The sequence below is a fragment of the Sorex araneus genome, chromosome 1 (genome assembly GCF_027595985.1).
Source record: "Sorex araneus isolate mSorAra2 chromosome 1, mSorAra2.pri, whole genome shotgun sequence".
In the NCBI taxonomy this organism is placed as follows: Eukaryota; Metazoa; Chordata; class Mammalia; order Eulipotyphla; family Soricidae; genus Sorex; species Sorex araneus.
The window spans coordinates 129,614,352-129,637,098 of NC_073302.1; the positions used below are offsets into that span (position 1 = coordinate 129,614,352).

At 45.1% G+C, this 22,747-nt stretch overlaps 2 protein-coding genes across 6 annotated transcripts in view; both read right to left on the reverse strand.

Moving 5' to 3' along the window:
• TMEM267 (transmembrane protein 267) overlaps window positions 1-22,747 on the reverse strand; it is a 24,887-nt gene continuing 2,140 nt past the window's right edge. The window contains exons 1-3 of one of the 5 annotated variants that reach the window (XM_004608412.2): window positions 17,198-17,342; window positions 5,458-5,843; window positions 1-2,801 (exon numbers count right to left, since the gene is read on the reverse strand). In XM_004608412.2, the coding sequence (XP_004608469.1) occupies window positions 2,466-2,801; window positions 5,458-5,769 (648 nt within the window). In that variant the 5' untranslated portion in view covers window positions 5,770-5,843; window positions 17,198-17,342 and the 3' untranslated portion in view covers window positions 1-2,465. Of the gene's footprint in view, window positions 2,802-5,457; window positions 5,844-11,375; window positions 11,438-16,685; window positions 16,829-17,197; window positions 17,343-22,747 lie in introns of those variants that run through there. The other 4 variants (XM_055147025.1, XM_055147018.1, XM_055147035.1 and 1 more) reach the window with 4 other exon arrangements.
• Window positions 18,538-22,747, reverse strand: part of C1H5orf34 (chromosome 1 C5orf34 homolog) — a 23,031-nt gene continuing 18,821 nt past the window's right edge. The window contains exon 13 of the mRNA XM_004608413.2: window positions 18,538-21,023. Within this exon, the coding sequence (XP_004608470.2) occupies window positions 20,833-21,023 (191 nt within the window). The 3' untranslated portion in view covers window positions 18,538-20,832. The remainder of the gene's footprint in view (window positions 21,024-22,747) is intronic.

Below are 22,747 nucleotides of genomic sequence, written 5' to 3' on the forward strand. Positions count from 1 at the left end.
TCCAGCATTCAGTATGATTTATTGGCACAAACTCCTTCACTGGTATAGGAGCAAAACAGTGCCATGGGAACCCAGTTGCTATATTTCTTGAGGTTACAACTATGGCTTTTCAAAACCATTTACACAACATGGCACATTTCTTACAGTGGGGGTGAAACAAAACAAACACTCAAAATTTGCATATATTTTTAAAACAAGGATTCATGGTCAAAGTAAAAGTCCACTCTAAGAGGGAAAGTTATGGTGAGCCCCAAAATACCAATGTGATCATTTGAAAGAAGGCCCAATATTTTAATGATATCCCTTTAAAACAGAGAAACAAAGAAACTTCCCCTAAAAGTAGCTTTACACAAGTTACACAAGAATTATTTTTTGTTTGCTTTTCATTTGGCAGTCATGCCTGTTGTGCTCAGGGTTACTCCTGGCCCTGCACTCAGGGACCACTCCTGGCAGAGATCAGAGGACCATAAGTGATGCCAGGGATGGACCATGGCTGCAAGGTAAGCACCTTACCTGTTGTACTATCTATCACTCTTAAGCACTAGGTTTTATTTCCACAGTTTCTGAAATGAGATGCATAAAAAAAAAAAATCTTCATTGTAATAAAAATTTACCCCAACACAAAGCTTAAAATTATACTAAGCAATTATAAAATAATTGCTCTTCAAGACAATAAAGTATGAGATAGAAGATTATAAAATATGATAGTCTCAAATGGTTAAGAACAAAAAGAAAAGCCAAAGACCGGAACCATCATAACAATTTACAGTTATCTCTGTATCTTAATAAACAGAACAAACCTACTTTGGATAAGGCATCGCTTTATCATTTCTCAGAGAATAAGGCACACCATTACTAGCATTACATACCACAATTTCTAAAAAAAAAAAAAAATTAAAGACAGCCGAGGGTCTAATATGCTACCAACAAAGCTGCTGCATTGAGGGCTCTTCTATCAAAATGACAAACTTTAAAATGTGACACTTAGAGCAACGAAATTCCCCTTCTCTAATAAATGTTAATCATTTTTAACAGATTAACCTGAAACAACAAAGAAAACAGTCAATTTCTGAAATCTATTTTGAAGATGCCTCCCCTCAGGCTCGTTAAAATAAACAAACTGATACATTTTAGAATGGTATGTACAAACTGATTGCACTTCACGCAATTTTAATGGCAATTTAAAATGACATCAGTGCTAGGTCCTTTGCATGTGATTTAAAATTCCATAACTATGGTCAAATATCATAATTGTGTTAATTTGGAGGAGGCTGAGCCACACTTGGTGGTCCTAGGGTCTATGCTTGGTTCACTGCTCAGAGGTGGCTCCAAGCATGGGTTGGGGGCCCAGTGTGATATAAGGAATTGAACCTGGTTCTTGCATATGCAAAGTATGTGCTCCAGCCCTTTGAACTATCTTCCCAGGCCAATCTTTTGCCAATTTTAAATATTTTGCTAGATTTAATTATGTTTTTTAAAAAATAGTTAAAACCATGAGATTCATAGTGAAAAAAAAACTTCAGTAAGATGTTACTAGAGCTAACATTTACAGCTATTATTTTCTAAAGTAATTTTAGGGCATTTGCCTTGCACGCGGCTGACCCAGGTTCGATTCCTCCGCCCCTCTCGGAGAACCCAGAAAGCTACTGAGAGTATCTCGCTCCCACAGCAGAGCCTGGCAAGCTACCTGTGGCATATCTGATATGCCAAAAACAGTAACAACAAATCTCACAATGGAGACTTACTGGTGCCCGCTCGAGCAAATTGATGAGCAATGGGATGACAGTGACAATTTTAGAAACAATAACCTGCATCTAATATTATTTTATTTTATAAATATTATGATTTAAAAATATTCTGAAACTGTGTAAGTCACAACTCACTAATGTACTACGAAAACTAAATTTTAGTCAGTATTAATACAGAATAAATAAATGATATTATTCATATATCTTAGTCACATCTCTTTTATTTTATTTGTGGTGCTCAGAGCTTATACTCGGCTCTGCCAGGGACCATATGGGGACCTGGGGATTGAACCCAGGTTGGCCACGCGCAAGGCAAGCACCACTGCCTGCTGTATTGCTCCAGTCCCCTCACAATCTCATTTCATTCAACTTTCTCACTATTTTAATATCTCCTGAAATAGTGGGCTCAAATATAAACTAACCTCCCATTAATTAGTCCCTAAAAATCTGAGTTCTTTTTCATCACAAGTAGACTACAGCAACAGTACACTTCTAGAAACATAAGTAGATGCTTATCTAATAGCATTATAGGCTTATAGCTAAAGAGAATAATAAAAATATGGCATAGCATAAGTGATTGTCTGAAATTGCACTATAGTGTTTTAGAAGAAACACAATGATAGTATTAAGATTTAATTTAAATTTGCTTTAATGTTAGCTACTTTTAACTGTCCTGTCTGAACTATTTGCTTCTCTAAGTCAGCCACATGGTTTACCTTAGACATCAATACGAATCCCATGTTTGGAAGACATAATTTGTCTGGTTCCAGTTAAGTACATAATAAATGAACAGATGTGCGGTAAAGATGCTGTGATTACTACATAAAGCCAGAATGGCAGAGGAGAAGTTTTTCCAAATGGGCATATCCACAAGCCATGGCGAATTCCATCTCGAATATGGTGTGAGGTCCAGGATAGAAATAACATCCAGGGGAGGAAGCACCAAGAGTCTTTGAGCTTGAGGATGTGCATAATAAACTTCAGGGTCAGGGCCACAACAGGTATCACAGTAGAACAGTGAAGGAAAGGTCTTCGTGGAAGATTCAAAGCAGCCTGGGGTGGGGAGGGATGGAGTGAAGAAGATTAATTGGGATCATTTCCATCTTGGTCAACTTCTTGGTATTTTATAGGTGCATCTTAATATTGTAAAATACTCCCCAATTTATTATAAAACAAGGAAAACATTTTCTATGCCACCTCTAAATGAATGCAGGTACTAAGCTTGTTATGTTGAACGCAGGTACTAAATTTGTTGTATGAGTCCAAAAAAGGAAAAAGCATGAGTGGGATGGCCGGGGAGATGCTCAAAGGCTGGAGTGCAGGCTGGCATGTAGGAGCCCAGGTTCAATCCTCTCCCTGGCACATGCCCAACCCCCATCCCCAAGCACGGAGCCAAAAGTAGCTCACAGGATCTCCAGGGGTGCCCCTAACCACAAAAAAAGAGAACGAGCAGGATATCTTTTGCATTAAGTGAAAGCAAAATTTCAAACTTCCAAACATGGAAAAGTTTCCTATTACCTGCCTAGGGGAAAAAAATTCAAAATACCAATATAGGGGCTGGAGCGATAGATAGTACAGAGGGTAGGGCATTTGCCTTCCATGTGGCCAACCTAGGTTCAATCCCCATCATCCCACTGGTCCCCTGAGCACTGCCAGGAGTGAGTCCTGAGCACAAAGCCATGAGTAACCGCTGAGTATCACCGGGTGTGATCCAAAAAGCCTAAATAAATGTTTTTTTAAAAATCAACGAATGTAATTTATATTCAAATGTGAAGTCTATGTAATTTTGTGTTTGTAAGGAATTGTCTGGGGTGTAAGAGTGTTAAAATTTCTTTTGCAATTCAATAAAGTATTTTTCAGTAAGGTATCACAATAGTAATTAATGTTATTTTTATTATAAACATTTTATATTAGCGTTGTTCAGAGTTTGCGACATTTTAAAAGATTCCATTATGTGGCTGAGTGGTTACATTCCTGCATGCATGTATGAGGCCCTGACACTTGGAAAGGAAAAAAAAAAAACTAGAAAGATGATATTATTTCACATAAGCATTAAAATGCGAAATTCAGATTCACAAGAAAAAATGTTCAGCTTATGCCATTGCTAGGATTTAAACCCGGGTCTTCTAATCAGAATTTTAGACATCAATATTACATATGTCATAGCACAAAACTCAAGATTAGACTGTAGTTTTACTGATCAACTTTCCAAATAATTGAGACAATCTCGGAGAAATACCTGATACAGTATCTGAAACAAGAGGAAAAAGTGACCATTTCTCAGTGGCTTGACAAGTATACACCAAACACCCACTGAGTCAGGCAGTGTTCTGAGTCAGTGGTGAAGTCCTTACCCCAAGTTTGTGAGCCTGTGTTTCTTCCTTGAAATGTTTAGAGATCATAAACATATAAAAGTAGGTGCATCTGGGGCTGGAATGATAGCACAGCTGGTAGGGCATTTGCCTTGCATGAGGCTGACCCGGGTTCGAATCCCAGCATACCATATGCTCCCCTTGAGCACCGCCAGGAGTAATTCCTGAGTGCAGAGCCAGGAGTAACCCCTGTGCATTGCCGGGTGTGACCCAAAAAGCAAAAAAAAAGTAGGTGGATCTGCTAGTACTTAGAAAATAATATCTAACCACTACATTCACCTTTGATCTTTTGGGGACGGGGGTGGGAGGGGAGGTGCAGACTCCTGACTCTGCACTCAGGGATTACTCCTGACTCTGCACTCAGGGATTACTCCTGGTGGGGCTCAGGGAACTACATGGGATGCTATGAGTAGAACCTGGGCAGCCACGAAAGGCAAGCGCACCACTTGCTCTACTATTTCTCTGTCCTCAACCTTTGTTCATTTTTGAAATCCCTGAAGACTCAATGAAATTCCTTGATTTCTCCACCAGGGACATCCTAATTGAAACGTTTGCCTTTGGCCCCCAGAGGGACAGGGGAAATGAATCCATCTGAGGCACACCACGGACTGGGAATGATTTTGAGCACTTAGGAGCTGCATGCTAAGTATGTGTGCAAAGGACAAAGCATGCCATTGAGAAGAGAATAGCAACACAAAAAAATGAAGACGGTTTTCAAATAACTTCCTGCCCCTCCCGCTGCCTGTTTTTCTGTCTTGCTTTTTGTTTCTGAGGTAAACCTGGCGGTGCTCAGCAAGCTCAGGGCTTACTCCTGGCTCTGCACTCAGGGATATACTACTGACGGTGCCCGGGGACCATATGTGCTGCTGGGGACTGAATCAGTCACGTGAAAGGCAACCCAAACCCCTATACTAATCTCCTGGGTCCCCACTGCCTTGTTGTTGTCATCCTCCTCCTTCTCCTCTTCCTCTTTCTTCTTCTCCTCTTCCTCCTCTTCCTCTAGGGAAGTACTAAGTGCTTGAAAGAGTTGAACTGACTGGGCTTTACATTAATCTTTTCATCGATGTGCTGTGAGGGATCAAACCCACGTCTCATGCGAGCATGGCATGCAACTTTACCACTTAGCCACTTCCTGGCCTGGCCCATTTGCTTTAAAATAAGGTTATTCACAGAGCCAGGAGTAAGACCTGAGCAAAGCTACGTGTGGCCTCCCCACCTCCAAAACATAAATTAGTAATCAGATGAAAATAATCAGGCTAACCTCTAGTTGTCAAGACTAATCCAATGGAATTAAAGAAATTGAAAGACTAGAAGAATGAAACATATAAGCTTCTTACCTTTAGAGAAAGGGATCCAGCTAGGAGGAAGTGGTCTATGTCAATCACAGAGGCGAGAAGTCCTGCTACAATGATTTCTCCAATGTCAGTCTTCTTCTTGATGCCAATGACAATCGCCCAGGACCACATGCCAATCACACAGTGCACTGCATTATCTGACAGGGCACGAAGCCAGTCGTTTTGCTGAATTATGGAAAACTGAAGAAGTCTGTCGACCACTAGGCAAAATACACCCAAGCCAAGGCTGGAAAGAAGAGACTCGGCACCACAAGACTGCAGCAAAGCCCGCGTCTTCTCCGCCTCCGACGCCATCCCCGACGGGTGTCAGTGTGCCCCGGAAGACATCGGGAACCAGCCACTTACTGCTGCTGTGAAGGCTTGCGGTCCTGATAAGGAGAGCAGAGAGTGTGAACTGAGGTCATTGGTTACTGTGTAGTATTTTATGTATTTATTTATTTACTTACTTGTTTGCTAGCATTTGGGGGCCACATCTGGCAGTGCTAGGGGAGGGGGGTATCTTTACTCCTGGCTCTGCACTCAGGAATCATTCCTAGCAGTACTCCTGAGAGCCGCAAGGCAAACTCCCTTCCCTCTATACTGTCACTCCAGCTGCCATTTGATACTTAAACAAAACAGCAGCAGCAATAATTTTTCAACTATAGGGGCTGGAGTGATAGTCTAGCTGGTAGGATGTTTGCCTTGCACATGGCTAACCAGGGTTCTGTCCCCGGCATCCCATATGGTCCCCTGAGCAACACCAGGAGTAATTTCTGAGTGCAGCGCCAGCCAGGTGAAACCCCTGAGCATTGCTGGTGTAACAAAAAAAAGCCAAAATAATAATAATAAAAATAATATAATAATAACTTTGCAAATGTGAAACCAAGTTGTAATAACTGACCATTTCTTTTTCAAAAAGAAAAACTGTTGTCAGTCATTTAATTTGATTTATCCCCTATCCCACCCCCAGTTCTCTTGGGATACAACTGATATATAACACTGTGGAATTTAATTTATACAATATAATTATCTGATATGCACATAGATAGTGAAATGATTCTCACACATATATGATGTTATGCACACTGTGTTTCTGTGTGTGTGTATGTGTGTGTGTGTGTGTATGTGTGCACACGCGCTGTGTTTGGAGAAGATGGAATTGCTGAGAACATTTATGACCTACTCTCAAAATTTTTCAAGTACAAAAAAACCATTTCTTCGAGGTATAACATGCTAAATGTTTATGGTCTAAAGAGAATAAATTAGATTTGGAGGTTCAGCAAGTTTTGTTTAAAACTGTTTAAAACTGGGGCTGGAGCAATAGCACAGCGGGTAGGGCGTTTGCCTTGCACGCGGCCGACCCGGGTTCGATTCCCAGCATCCCATATGGTCCCCTGAGCACTGCCAGGGGTAATTTCTGAGTGCAGAGCCAGGAGTAACTCCCGCGCGTCGCCGGGTGTGATCCAAAAAAAAAGAAAAAAAAACTGTTTAAAACTGTTTGTGGCATGTATGAAGGCAATGCAGAAAGTTGTCCAGTGAACCAGTTATACCCCAATACTTTGAGATCATCGATACTTTGAGATCTTAGAATGTGGAGACAGCAGCTGGCCTCCTTGCATCTGCCTGCTCATAGCCCTGCTCCTGATCTTTGACACACTAAGACCCCCATTGTTTAGGAAATTATTTTTATTACAATACCCAAACCTTGGATCTGATAAATTAGAATTTGCTTTCTTCCATACTCCACACCATTAATTTTTAGGGAAATGCCAATAAAACCCAAACAAGATGTTAACGAGCCCATTTGCCTGGCTGGAGTGAAGACGGGCCCTCCAAAGGTCGGCAGGGGCCGGGAGCAGTGAGAATGCTCCTGCGAACTCTAAGGGTCTTTCCGAGGGCGGTCTCCCCTCCTCCCCGTTCTTCCTGAAGCCCCAGCAGCCACGTCACATCACAGACCGGCCCCTGTGCAAACTTTACAGACTGGCCAGACTCACGATTAAATTCAGAAGAAATCAACGCGCCGCAAAAACACAAGGACACAAGGTCTGGCTGAGAAGTCTGGGGCAGCCTGGGGCGGCGGTGCAGAGACCACGTCCCCGCAGTCCCACTCATGTGCAACGCGTGCCGCCAGGCCACTCCGCAGGACGCCGACTCACCAATCCCAGTGGGCACGGGAAGCCGCGGGGCAGCCACACCCACATCCCACACCCCCCCAGGGAAGCTCCTCTCTGGGTCCAGCTTTACAGACTCAGGATTAAACCCAGAAGAGATCAACTAGCAGCAAAAACTCAGGGACATACGCGTCAGGCTGCGGATCCTGCGTGCCCTGGGATGGGGTGCGTGCCAAGTGCCCACCCTGCCAAAGCCGCGGGGGCGCTGCACACGCACCCCAATAGCTGGCGGCAGCCAAGCCAACGGCCCCAAGGCTGAGCTTGGCAGAGATGCCAAACTGCCCACATTTTCAGGTACACCGCTGTTTTTTCTTTTTGTCTGAGAACTCTGGGGTCTCTTTGGAGTGGGGCGATGCCCGTCCACCCCTACCCGCTGTACTCCTGGAAGCCCCATGCCGACATACATATCCCTGGAATCGTTCCTCCGTCAGCTCGTCTATGGGATGACGAGTTTACTCGTCTACAGGACTAAATTCAGAAGAGGTCGGGGGGTGGAGGGGGGGCGTTATGTTAAGGTCCCCACCCTGCTGACTCCCTGGCAGCCCCACTCATACCCTAATAACCGTCCCCGCCAGTGGCTGGACTCCACCAACTCCCTGCTGAAATCCTCAAAGTTGCCAAACTGTTGAAAAGTTTTTACCGCTCAGTTAAATATTTTGAATTTTCTGGAGCGGCCACACAGCATCTCCAAAATCTACAATACTGACATCCCCGTAGGAGCACACCTAATTAGACGGGAAAGTAACAGAGAAGCCAAGTATGCTCAAAAAACAAGAACATTGACACAGATGGCCCAATTGGCAACAGCAATTTGATACCACCTCAGACAAGGACCTAGTGACCCCAAGGGGACATGTAACAACTTTCACCCACTTTCTTTTCCTGAAATTTTTTTTCTGAAATATTTTTTGATCATTCCATTAGCCATCTAGTTGTAATAAACAATAAAAAATAAATTCTTTTGGGTCTGCAAGGCAGCAGGCTATAGGGTAGTTGGGAAAATGGGGACAATGGTGGAGGAAGTCACACCGGTGGTGAGACTGGTGTTGGAATACTGAATGCCCGCTGACAAATGCATTCATGAACAACTCTGCAAATCACTGTATTTGAATAAAGTGAGAATTGTTTGCTTTTTTTTTTTTAAAAAAAAGAACTACCCTACACTGCTGGTAGAAATGGGAAAATGACACAATCACTTTCCAGTTACTCAGAAACCTAAAATGTTCTTACCACAAATTCAGTCATTCTCCAAGGATTACTGAGAAAAGAAAGTAGAAAGCAGATGTCCATGCAGACTTTTGTTGTTGTTGTTTTGTTTTTAGTTTCTGGGCCATACCCAGAGATGCTCCAGTGGCTACTTCCAGCCCTGTGGTCTGGGCAGTAGGGTGTCCTGGGGCTGGGGTGACCATGCAGTGCTCAGGAGTCTAAAGCCTGCATTACATTTACAGATTTGGGGGAGGGGTGTTTTAGATCACACATGGGGGTACTAAGGGGATATTCCTGGTTCTGTGCCCAGGAATAAGCCCTGGAAGTGCTTGGGGGACCATACATTTTTACAGGAACTTGAACTATTGTCAGCTACATGCAAGACAAGTAACTTACCTCCTATACTATCTCTCCAGCCCCTCCATTTATAAATTTAACGTAATTTAATTTGTGTGTGTGAAGCAAGATAATTTTTATTGAACCAAATTAAATTAGAAAGATATGAGCAGAGAGAAAGAGAGGAATATGTGTTTTGAGAACACAGACTTCTCCAGAGTGGATAAAAGCAAAGAGAGATAATTGGTCAAGGTAGGACATGGGCTTGGAAGAGCAAGACTAATGTGATTCAGATTCTAGTGAAAAGGATAGAGTGGTTTTCTTTTAGGAACATCCCAAAATGTTTCTGAAGCTTGAGAGAATAGATGTTAATGAGCTTGGGAAAAGCAGAGTAATGTGGGTAGTGGAAGGCGACTATGAAGTCCAGACAGCTTGAGTATGCGCATGCGGAGATGGGAAATGTGTGTGTAAGCTCCAAATGAACTGAGGAATGATTATTGTTTAGCTCAGATTCAGTGTTAGTTCTTAAATGCATATAATGAAATATTCTGGCAGCCTATATTAAAAGAAGTTATTAAAAAGTTCTGATAGGGGCTGGAGCAATAGCACAGCGGGTAGGGCGTTTGCCTTGCACGCGGCCGACCCGGGTTCGATCCCCAGCATCCCATATGGTCCCCTAGGCACTGCCAAGAGTAATTCCTGAGTGCAGAGCCAGGAGTAACCCCTGTGCATAGCCGGGTGTGACCCAAAAAGCAAAAAAAAAGTTCTGGTAGATCAAGGAGACAGCTTGGAGGGTTGGAACATCTGCTGGGTACATGTGAGGCCCTGAGTTTGATCCTCTGTACCACCTGGCTCCCTGAGCACAGCTGAGTGTAGCTGTGGAGTGGTCTCTGGCACAGCCGGGCCCCACTGCTGAAGCAGCAGGCCCACAGAGCTAGCCAAGCATCTCCAGAAATACTCCCCAGCCTTCCTCAGCACTCTCTGGAGCCGCATCTCCACTCCCAGAGAACTCCCCTAAAAGACACTGGGTAATTCAAAGGCTGGCCTGGTTTCAAGAACCAGGCTACAGATTAGGCTTCCAACTCCTAATAAATAAAAGGAATAAAAGATTCTTGGAAATAAGCATTTCTTCACTTTGAATAAGAAATTTAGAACAGAGTAAGTTATGTGTCTAATTGGCTGAGTCCAGGTCATATACCCATTTCCAAGCTTCAAGAAATATTGCAAACAGTATTATTTGGCCTTCTTGGCATGTATGAAAGGTGGGATCTGTCTTCTTCCATGATGTATTTCATGAAAAAGCCCTGTTGCACTGTTGTCCTGTTGTTCACTGATTTGTTCGAGCGGGTACCAGTAACATCTCCATTGTGAGACTTGTTACTGTTTTGGCTCTGCCGTACAGGTGGGATACTCTCGGTAACTTGCCGGGCTCTCCGAGAGGGACAGAGGAATCGAACCCAGGTCGGCCAGTGCAAGGCAAAGGCCCTACCCACTGTGCTATGGCTCCAGTAAAGTCTCTAATCTCCAAATTAAATGAATGTATGTAGGTTCCATTAATTTTGTGCTTATGAGAAAAATATTTACTTTGCAAAAACAACTATTTTGCTAATGACAATACATTTACACTGATTCTCAAATTCTTGGTCACTTGCAATAACAACAGCTGTTTTCCAGAGCAGTTGTCTCAGCCAGGGTCCATTTGGCTCCCTGTGAGTCCCCAGGATGTTCCCGCGGGTCACAGGTAAAAATTGCATGCATGGTGCTCAGAGAGAAGGTTAAGGTGCTTGCCTTGCATGCCATCAAGTCAAGGTTCAGTTCCTGCACCATATACGCAGGATCCGCAGCCTGACTACAGGGCCAACTGTAGGACAGGAGGGCACAGGAAGGAAAGGGTGGAAGGTCTTTTCCATTGAGGAAAAGACTGAGAAACAATGGACAATCACACTTAGATTATGCTCTACAGATTCCACTAAAATTTAAAAAATGGGCTGGAGTGATAGCACAGTGGGTAGGACGTTTGCCTTGTATGCGGCCGACTCGGGTTTGAGTCCCAGCATCCCATATGGTCCCCTGAGCACTGCCAGCAGTAATTCCTGAGTGCAGAGCCAGAAGTAACCCCTGTGTATCGCTGGGTGTGATCCAAAAAACAAAAATAAATAAGTAAATAAATAAATAAACCAAAACACTGATGATTTCAAAGTTACTTACAAGTAAAGGATATGACCAAAATGCAACAAATGCACAAGACATCCATAGATCACGAATCCTTCCTGTAAACCCAGGATATATCATCATCATCCCGTTGATCGTCGAATTTCTTGAGCAGTCTCAGTAACGTCTCCATTCGTCCTAGTCCTGAGATTTTAGAAGACTCTCTTTACTCGTCCTTCCCAACGATGCTACATTGGAGGCTCTTTCTGGGTCAGGGGAATGAGACCCAGCTTGTTATTGGTTTTGGCGTATTAATACACCATGGGGACTTTGCGAGGCTCTCCCATGTGGGCAGGAAACCCCCGGTAGTTTGCCAGGTTCTCCCAGAGAAGAAGTAGGCTATAAGATATCTCGTGACTGCAAAGCGGCCGAGCACTTCCGGGAGCTTGCTTTTAAGTCTCTGGATCCTGGCCGTGGATGGGATTACACAGCGCTGGGGGCAGTCCCTGGGTGTGACTGCCTAGCTACTGGGAAATGGGAAATCTGGGCAGAGCAGGCCCAGTCCCTATCCGAGCAGCCTTGGAGGTCTCAGCCCTGGGTCCCACACACTTGGGAGGGCTCCAGCTTCCCTCTCTGCCCCAAGCAGAGCTCCCAGTGGCCAAAGACCTCCAGAACCAAGCCACAGCCATGCTTAAGGAATCTCTCCACACATTCAGATGAGCCTCACACATGAAGGTAAAGGCAAAGGAAACCTAGGATATATAAACCTATAAATTCTGAGTCATTTGTCTCTACAAAATAAACACTAGACACTCGAATGGATAAGAAGTCTATGTGCTTGAAGGTCTAGTATAGATAATTTTAAAGTTTATTTTAAAAATCCCTTTGAAGACCTCCTGCTTGTTGACCCACCATCCCTGATGAGGCTCCCGTCTGGCTGATATCACTGGGCCTATTCCCAATGGGAGAAAGTTGGAAATAGTCTGAAAAGAAATGAACAGCATACTAAAAAGACTATGGGATGAGTTCAAGAACAACAATATAACAATATAAGAAGCATCGGACTCCCTAAAGACAGGAAGACAAATATGAAGAAACACTATGATAAAGAAATCATCTATATTAACTTCCCAGATGTGAGGAGTATGGGCAAGAGGTTCGAGGGGCTGGAAGGGTCCCAGTAAAAACAGACCCAACTAGGAAAACTCCGAGACATACTATTCTCACAAGGACAAAATCTAAAGATAGAGACATAATACTGAAAGCAGCAAATCGAAAAAGGAACTTACAGGCAAAGGAAAACCTGTGAGATGTACAACAGATCTATCAAATGCAACGCTACAAATAGAAGAACATGGAAAGATAGAGTACAGAAACTCAATGAACTGAACACTTCACCAAGAATACTTTCACTGTCACTGTCATCCCGTTGCTCATCGATTTGTTTGAGCAGGCACCAGTAATGTCTCTTATTCAGAGACTTATTGTTACTATTTTTGGCATATCAAATACGCCACGGGTAGCTTGCCAGGCTCTGCTGAAGAATATGTTACCCAGCTAAATTATCATTCGATTTGAACGGACTCCACAGAGCTTTACGGACAGGTAACAGTTCAGGGAATTCATAGCTTTGAAACCAGTTTTGCAAGAAACTTTAAAAGACCTCCTTTAAAGCACAGGAGAAACTTCCCACCGTGTGGCACTGAGTATTGCACTCACTAATGGTGTATATGGTTGTCCTCTGCTAGATTAAGAAAGGTTAAAAGCATACAGCAATTAATTATCACAAATTGACTTTTATAAATTTATTTTCTAATAATTAAAAAATAATAATTTTCCATTCTTTTAAGGTTTTTTTTTTAGATCACTGTCATCCCGTTGCTCATCGAGTTGTTCGAGTAGGCACCAGTAATGTCTCTCATTGTGAGACTTATTGTTACTGTTTTTGGCATACCGAATACACCACGGGTAGCTTGCCAGGCTCTGCCATGTGGGCAAGATACTCTCGGTAGCTTGCTGGGCTCTCTGAGAGGGGCGGATGAATCGAACTCAGGTTGGCCAAGTGAAAGGCAAACGCCCTACCACTGTGCTATCGCTCCAGCCCAATATAAATTTGTTATATACCTGCCAAGGGGGCAGGCTGGGGGATGGCAGGAGCCCTCACCGGGTGGTGAGACTGTCAACACTGTATGCCTGAAACAATTCCATTAAATTTAACAGTGTCTTAAAAATAAATATGTAAAAAAACTCCCTTTGAATCAAATATAAATGCTAGTATTGACTTAGCTGGGTGGGAACGGGGACACAGATGCCTGAGGTAACAACTAATGGAGAGGAGCAGTGGCAGAAATACTGCTCTGCTTCAGTAAGTGTGGCCTGTCCCTTAGGCCTGCCTTCCTCAACCCTTCTACGCCTGCGCACTGGCAGCTCTAAGCAAGGCAAGGTGATGGTCAACCTTTCTTCACCTGGGGACCAGTACATCGGGGCCACTGCCAGTTGAGGAACAGTGCCTTAGACCTCAGGAGAAAGGCGGCCAGTCAACCGGGATGGTAGCAAGAACACAGGCCAGAAACAGACTACCCAGAAGTCTAACAGAAAAGCTCTGCTACCCCCCAGACCATCCTCATGCAGGTCTTTAATGGCAAGTTTATTTCCATGCTTATCTCAGGAAATAAATAAAAATAAAAAGCCATTATCAACTTAGGTGCAAATTGCATAAAGCAATGCATGATTTCCATTTTCTTCTAATTTATGAGACAACTTTATCATTACACAAAATACAAATATCTTTCACCTTGCATTTTAAATGATGAGTTTAGATTCTAAAAGGATCTCGTGTCAATGGATCCCAAAAACTCTTGGAAAACTGAAAACAGCTTTATAGCTATTTCTCATGTTCTTTATAAGTTCCTCAGGATAGGTCTCCTTAAGAATAGTTATAGGGGGCCGGAGCGATAGCACAGCGAGTAGGGCGTTTGCCTTGCATGCGGCCGACTCGTGTTCGATCCCCGGCATCCCATATGGTCCCCTGAGCATGGCTAGGAGTGATTCCTGAGTGCAGAGCCAGGAGTGGCCCCTGTGCATCACCGGGTGTGACCCAAAAACAACAAAAAAAAGAACAAAAAAGAATAGTTATAGGACAAGAGTAATAATATAAGTGGGTAGGGCGCTTGTCTTGCATCTTGCATGCAGACACGCCAGGTTTGATCCCCTGCCCTGACAGGAGTGATCAGGGCACATCAGCACAGAGCCAGGAGTAAGTCCTGAGCATTGCTGGGTGGGCCCAGCCCACCCTGCCAAAAAATAAATAATTTTCCTTTAAATTAGTATTGCATAAAGTAAAGTGCTCAAGAGTTTTAAAGTATATTTCATTATATTAACAAAATGGGTAAACAATCCTCAGCCTATGACCGGAAACATTTGGAATGAATTATAATTTATATCATAAATTTATGACTTGTATGAAATAGTCTAACAAAGGCCACTTTCACTCACCCTCATTATAGCAAATGCCATCAACCATGGGGCCTTCAAAAGATTCCTAATAGTTATCTTCCATTTCCTTCCATCCATAATATATATTGTCTGTCCAAAGCTTCACCATTATCCCAATGATATTCTTTATTTAAAATATTTTATTATAGTTTAGGTGATTTGGTTACAATAGTGTTTTTAAGTTGGGACTGGAGAAATAGTTCAGTGAGCAGGGCGCTTGCGTTGTCCCAACCAACCCAGTTTGATCCCCAGCAGCCTGTATGGTCTGCCCAGCGTCACTAGTAATGATTCCTGAGTGCAGGGCCAGCTGAGTGTGGTGATAAAAGCAAACCAAAAAAAGGTGTTTAAGTTTTTAGTATTGATGTACATCTTTTGTTTCCTTTACATACTACCCAGTTATCTATTTATTTATTCATTTATTTTTTGCTTTTTGGGTCACACTCGGCGATGCACAGGAGTTACTCCTGGGTCTGCACACAGGAATCACCCCCGGCGGTGCTCAGGGGACCATATGGGATGCTGGAAATCGAACCTGGGTCAGCTGCGTGCAAGGCAAACGCCCCACCCGCTGTGCTATTGCTCCAGCCCCTCTAATTCTTTATTACTGTACATTGTAGGCAGTACTTCTGCTTGCTTAAAGCAAATAACAAGGGCTGGAGCGATAGCACAGTGGGTAGGACGTTTGCCCTGCACGAAACCTACCCGGGTTTGACTCCCAGCATCCCATATGGTCCCCTGAGCACCGCCAGGGGCAATTTCCGAGTGCAGAGCCAGGAGTGACCCCTGTGCATCATCGGGTGTGACCCAAAAAGGAAAAAAACAAAAGCAAGCAAATAACAAATTTCCAGTGTAAATATCATCATCTGCTTCAAACCAACCCGGAACCCAGCTCCCAAATATTTAGTAAATTCTGAGATTTAAAAAGAGCAGTTTTAAAATTATATAACTGACTTTAACTGTGCCTTTAAAAACAAGTTAATATTGAGGGGCCCGAGCCATTGTTGAAGGGTGTTACGGTTTCCCCAACACTGCCAGGAATAATTCCTAGTACAGAGCCAGGCGTAACCCCTGAGCATCGCTGGGTGTGGCCTCAAAACCAAACCAAACCAAACCAGCTAACCACAGAAATAAAATACAATTGAACTGTGGCTGCTAAAGGCAAATGCCAAATCTGATACAGCTAATTTGCAAAAAAAAAAAAAAAAAAACGTTGACTTTTAGGAAATCTTTATATAGCCTGCGTAGAAAATGTTCATTTCCTACTACTACAATACGAATAAAACACACATTCTTAGCTTTAACTTGTTTGCCTGGGGCCACACTGGACGGTGCTCAGGTTCTCCGGTGGCAACGCGCAGGGGTTGCCGACTTGCCTGTCACCCGCGGCTCCCGCAAGCCAAGCCTGAGCTCCGGCACTCTCTGATCATCGCCCGGGCCTTCGACTTTCAAGTCTCGACATATTCCCACTAATTTTTTTCCTAATGTCTGTGTGATGCAACGAGGTTGCTGTCGTTTAAGTCGATACAGAAAGCACGGTAGAAGCCCTGGCACCCCAGCAAGCGGGATCAGGGGGCATGCCCACCTCCGGAGACCCCGGAGGAGAAAGGCGCGCAAGCCCCGCAGCTCAGCCAAGGGCTCTGTCCAGCAACCCCCCAGCACCCAAGCCCCGAACATGCCGCCACGCCTGAGAAACCGTAAAACACGAGGGCTCGGAGCCCGGGGGTCGGTCTGAAGGATCGAGAAGGCGCGCCGAGGTAGAGCGCGGGGTCCCGGGACCCGGACGCAGGGGGGTCCAGCACATGCTACTGGCTCTCGGTTCCCGCGCGCCCGCCGCCCCCTCTTCTTCTTCCCCATCTGGAGCCGGGAGCTTACAGACTTGAGGCTCAGGGGGTCCCGGCCTTCGGTCTCCCGCCCTCCCTGGCCTGCGCCGCTCCGCCGCCCGGACCCTCACCCTTGGGGGATCGGAGGGTGTCCCGGCTTTAGCCGCCCGCGGCGAGAGGCGGCCCCGCCCCTCCGCCCCGCACGCCCTCGGCACGCACCATAGAGACGCCCGCCGCCACCGCCGCCTAGAGCGGCTCAAGCGGGCCGCGGCGAGGACGCAAAGGTTGCTGGGATACCGGCGCCCGGTTGCGCCAGCGGGGAGCGCCGCGCGGGCGCTCTCCGATTGAGTCGGACGGTGCCTCGCGTTCTCCCCGCCCTACCCCGCCGAGGAGGCCTTTGGGGCGACGGGCTCAAACGTGTGAAGCGGCTACTTTAAGTTTTCTTCTGAGATTTCGCTCTTGGCTCGGCGGGCAAGATGCCACGGACGCCAACCCCGCACCCCCAACCCCAGCACCCAGGGGGTGGCCGGGCCGCCGCCGCCGCCGCCGGGGACGCTGCCTCACCGGGTGCCGGGCGCACGGGCCTGCTGTCCAGACGCTCGGGCGGAGAGCCATGGGTGGCGCAGAGCCGGCTCCGACTCCCTTCGGGGGCTCCTTCCCAGCGGACGGCGGAGTTTGTCTCGAGACCGCGGCGGCGACCTGACGCGCCTCCGTGGCGCTCTACCGCCCCCTTGGGGCTGTCCTGGTGACTGCTCATCGCCACTCCCGGCGCCTCGCTCCGTGGACAGCAGTGACACTGCCGCAATTAACCGTGGGGGGGTCAAGACGTGACCGCAGAAAAGGGGCGTTGGGCGTAATTAACGGGGGTCACAAGTTCCCTGTTTGCCGAAACTGTGTCCAGGACCTCTTCGGGCCCTGGAGTGGTGGCTGCGCTCTGCACGCCTGACGCTGGCCGCAAAGGGGAGGCTCGGAGAGCAACGTCCCTCTTCAGTTCTGAAAACTAGTTTCACGAAGGAAGCAAGGGAAGCAGTGGGATTTTGTAGTTTAAAGAGACCAAAGAAAGGGGCCGGAGCGATAGCACAGCGGGTTTGCCTTGCACGCGGCTGACCTGGGTTCGATCCCCTGCATCCCATATGGTCCCCCAAGCACTGCCAGGAGCAATTCCTGAGTGCAAAGCCAGGAGTAACCCCTGAGCATCGCTGGGTGTGACCCAAAAAGAAAAAAAAAAAGAGACCAAAGAAAATGTAATCTTCAGTCTCCGGGAAACTCCTAGGTCTTTCACAAAACCTTAAAAAACATGTTTTTTTATGACAAGTTTTCATAACTTGCCGCACTCTTCAGTTCTTACCCAGTTAAAAAAGGCTTAGTAGAAGGAGGAAATTACACTTGTTTTAATTCAAAGGGTTTAAAAGCTGATAAAATCTGCCACCAATGCATATACTTAATCATAATATTGGGTGCTTTTCATCATGTTAAGGGCTTTGAAGGCAGACATACTGGGCGTTGTCCTTAGGGCAAGCCCCATCCATGTTTTATTTAAATCTAGACTCTCCAGATCCGCTGGAATGATAGTGTAGTAGATAGTAGACAATGGGTAGGCAGCCTGAGGACCGATCCCCACATCCCATATGGTCTCCCAAGCACAACATGGAGTGATTCCTGAGGCAGAGCCAGGAGTAAGCCCAGAGCAGGTGTGGCCCAAAAAACAGAACAAATTTTAGACTCTGGAGTTTTGTTTTTTAATTTAATCATCATGAGAACAGTTACAAAGCTTTACAGTTACAAAACAGTTACAGACTTAGACTGGAGCCTAAGTCTGGGTCATACAATGATCAAACACCCATCCCTTCACCAGTGCACACCACCACCAAGAACCCCAGTATATCCCAACCCTCCTCCGCCTATGTGGCAGATAATTTCCACCTTACTCCCCACTTTGATCACATTCAATATTTTGACAAAAGATCCACCATTATTATTTGGAATTTTCCCCAACATTCAGATCTGCCAAAAAGGTATCATTAATTTTTTTTTTCTATTGCTGGTATGAAGAGCATTTTAGATTTCTGATATTTTAGTAATAAGTCTGGAGAGATTTCTGCCAAAAGCCCCTCGGTTCCGAGATTGTTTTGTGTGCCTCTGGGATCATGGGTGTTCAGGAGCCAGGACCTGTTCGTGGGCAGCAGTACTGGCCAGGTCCATCCTGTATTTGCTCTCACTCTCTGTCCCCGCCCTTGGAAGAACTTTCCCTTTAAGAAAGCCCTTTACAAAAACAATAATTACAGTAAACCAAGGCCCTCAGATATGTAAAGGTCTAAGACAGGTTTCTGACCAAAGAATGTTGTTATTCTTCTGATGATTACAGGTTCTAAGCTCTATATACCTGGAGAACAGTCTGGGCCTTCAGTCCACAAGGCTGTCAGCCCCCTGTCACATGCTTTTCTCTCATGCCAGCCTTAATCCTTGTTTTTTTAAACCTCAGGGCACCCCTGCTTCAGATCAACACCAATAGCTTCTTGCAATGAGAAGAGCAAAAGGGAGCCTAATTCTTTATTTCTTTTTCTCTTTTATTAGAAAGTATTCAGAGACTGAATAGCAAATGACCAGATGCACACAATTCAACTTAAAGTGGAAAAAATTTTGATTAATAGTGAATGCCTCACAGAAGCCACAACTATGATCTTTTTTCCTCATACATATGAAAAATAGTTCAAAACAATCCTTTATTAATAACATATTTCAAGATTTACAGATTAGTATTTCACTGCAGCATAATAGCCCAAATCTGGAAATAGCCCCAGTATCCAAGAACAGATCACTGGATAAAGAAACTAGTATAATTACATAATGGAATACTACTAAACTTTAAGAAAAAACAAAAGTCATTCAATTTGCAACTACATGGATGAATCTGGAGAATATCATGCTGAGTGAGGTTAGGTGGAGAGGTACAAACAAAGAATGATTTCCTCATGTAGTATGTAACAGTAAATTACGAAACAACAAATAGGGGAGGTAGAGAGACAGTACAGTGGGAAGGGCGCTTGCATTGCAGGGGCCCACTTGGGGTCAATCCCCAGCATCCCAAATGGTCCCCTGAGCACTGCCAGGAATGATTCCTGAATGCAGAGCCAGGATGATTCCTGAGCAAACCCTGTGACCCAAAACCAAAAATATTAACAACAAATACTCAAAGGCAACAGAAGCTAAGACCTGGTCTATAGTAGGAAGCATATCACTGTAGGAGAGGAGGGGGTGGGGTGGGGGTGGCACACTGGGACACGGTGGAGGAAAGCTGACACTCTGGTGGAGGGTATGGGTTTGCAATGTTTCTGCATGACACTTGCTATTAATATTGTAAATCACGGAACCTAAAAATTAAAAAAGAAAAAAAATCACAGATTAGGTAAAAACGTCCCCAAAGTGGAGTCCTGGAAGATACCACATTGCCGAGATCTCTCTGGGCCCCATACTGAGCCAATTTCACCAGGGCACCTCAGGGGGAGCAGGTGTGTTCTCCTTGCCCGCTCCAGATGAAGTCCCGGCAACCACAACCTGCCAGAAGCAATAGGTTCCAGGACTAAGACTCCTATCTGTCATGCCCACAATCTGCCACCAGACACCATCTCAGCACACTAACGCCCTGGTCCAGGGACTCCCAATTGAACCCCAAAGTGGATTAGCGCCTTACGGAGATGTCTCTGGACCCCAACCATTTACAATCTTAGAATTCCAGAAGCATGTGGTTACAAAAGTGGCCACATGACTGTTCATCATATTCAAAGTGAGCAATAGAAAATACATTATCTAGCAAATGCCCCTGGCAGGTAGCCTTGAATGGTGGTGGGAAAATTCGAGCAAACTATAATGCCCCAGAGCAGAGAGAGAGTATTGGGGAATCTGTCTGCCATAAAGACAGGAGGACTGGGATGAGGTGGGGATACCGGGAACATTGGTGGTGGAAAATGTGCACTGGTGGAGGGATGGGTATTCAATCATTGTATGGCTGAAGCTCAGACATGAAAGCTTTGTAACTGTCTCACAGTGATTTTTTTTTTTTAAAAAAAGCCCAAAGTTAAATGCTATTTCTCTAATAATTGTTGTAGAGAAATATATACATTTTCCTGGCTTACTACTTTTATAGCTGTCCTTGAAATAACATCCTTATGGTTTAGTAGAATATCTTGTCATTCCATTTTTCACTTTTTAGAGTTTGATAGAAGACAGTCAATATCCTGAAGGATATCAGAGGTTTTTTTCAACGCCATTGACACGTTCTTTTCATTTTCTTCCAGCAAGATTTCTGAAGATTCTGGTGTATAATCATGAGAAGTTGGCTTATTTTTCTTGTTAGAAATCTGGTCTAGGACACCACTATTCTCCAATAACACTAAGTTGCTTAGTTAAGGAGCTTTTACCCACAATACATATATCATTACATAAGTATGTTTGATTTCAGAAAATCTGGCTTTTATACTAAAGTATATTTTCCACTGGGAAGAAGACCTCTTGGATTTAGAAAAGAACCGGGACTTTATTTTTTTTTTTTGGTTTTTGGGTCACACCTGGCAATGCACAGGGGTTACTCCTGGCTCTGCACTCAGGAATTACTCCTGGCGGTGCTCAGGGGACCATATGGGATGCTGGGATTCGAACCCGGGTCGGCTGTGTGCAAGGCAAACGCCCTACCCGCTATGCTATCACTCCAGCCCCAAGAACCGGGACTTTAGAACTTCCCATTCCTACCACTTGAAGAAGCAGTATAGAGTGGAAAAGGAAAGTATCTATGTGTGTGGGTGGAGATCTGATGATAGAAAGTAAAGAGCAAGACCTAAAACCTGGGGCAAGGGAGATAGTACATGGTTAGAGCACATGCCTTGCATGTGATTGATGGGGTTCACAGCTCTATGAAGTCCTTAAGGCCCTTGAGCACTGCTTGGGAGGCTCCTGTCCAAAAAAGGCAGAGGTGGTAGAAATATGTCTTTGTAATTTGTTAAATCTTTTTACAATAATCTGTTTTAGGGCCATACCTGGCATTGCTCAGGGCTTACTCCTGACTCAGTGCTCAGGGATTACTCTTGGCAGGCACGGGAGACCATATGGGGTACCGGGGATCAAACCCAGGTTGGCGTGTGCAAGGCAAACACCCTACTTGTTGTTCTATAGCTCCAGCCCTGATAATTTGTTTTTCAATTGAGGAAAGATCTACTAGGGAGCTGAGGAGACAGCTAAAAGGGCTGGAGCCGATTTGGCTGGCAACAGAGGCTCTAGAGATCTCCAGCACCACTGCCAGGGTGCTGCCTCCCTCAAAAAAAGACTGGGGGTCTGCAGATGGTGACAAAAGTACCTCCCTTGCAGGTATATGGCCGTGAGCTGATTCCTGGTGCTGCCCAGGTGTGGGCAGTGTGATTCTACAAATCTATTTGGGATCTCTGGCACTGTGACAAGTGCAATGTCGAGTGCTCCCATGCCAGGTGTGTGGGAGTGTGCCAGCAGTGGGCATATGTGTAAGCACAACTAACAGCAAGGCTCCCAGTAAGCACCGTGACTAAGTGTGCAAGCACACAGCCAAGTGCGGGAACCTCCGGAAAGCACCAAAATCCCTGTGTGTGATCCCTGGTCATTGCAACAAGAGGAGGAGAGGAGGAAAGGGAAGAGGATTTAAAAAAAAACAAAAACAAACCTTTTTTATGTATAAAAATGAAGAGCTGAGAGGTAGTACACTAAGGCGCTTGCCTTGCACATGGCCAATGCAGGTTCAATTCCTGGCATCCCATATGGTCCCCAGAACATCTCCAGGAGAGACTCAAGTACAAAGCCAGGAGTTACTCCCTGAGCATTGCCAGGTGTAACCCCAAAACAAAATGAGCTAGGGTGAAAAAGGAATCTGTCCTCTGCTGCTTAGCTACTTTACTGCTTGAGCAGGACTACAGAAAAACCGTCTGATTCTCTCAGACTTTCTGATCTCAGTCTCCCACAGACACACTGAGCCCACGTCTGTTCGTGGAAGAATTCCCTCTGAAAGAAAGGAATGACTTGTGTGACCCCCTTACACATCAGGCAATTGAGAAAATAACTTGATTGGCAGAAAAATGGGTAGGAGAAGCTGAATAC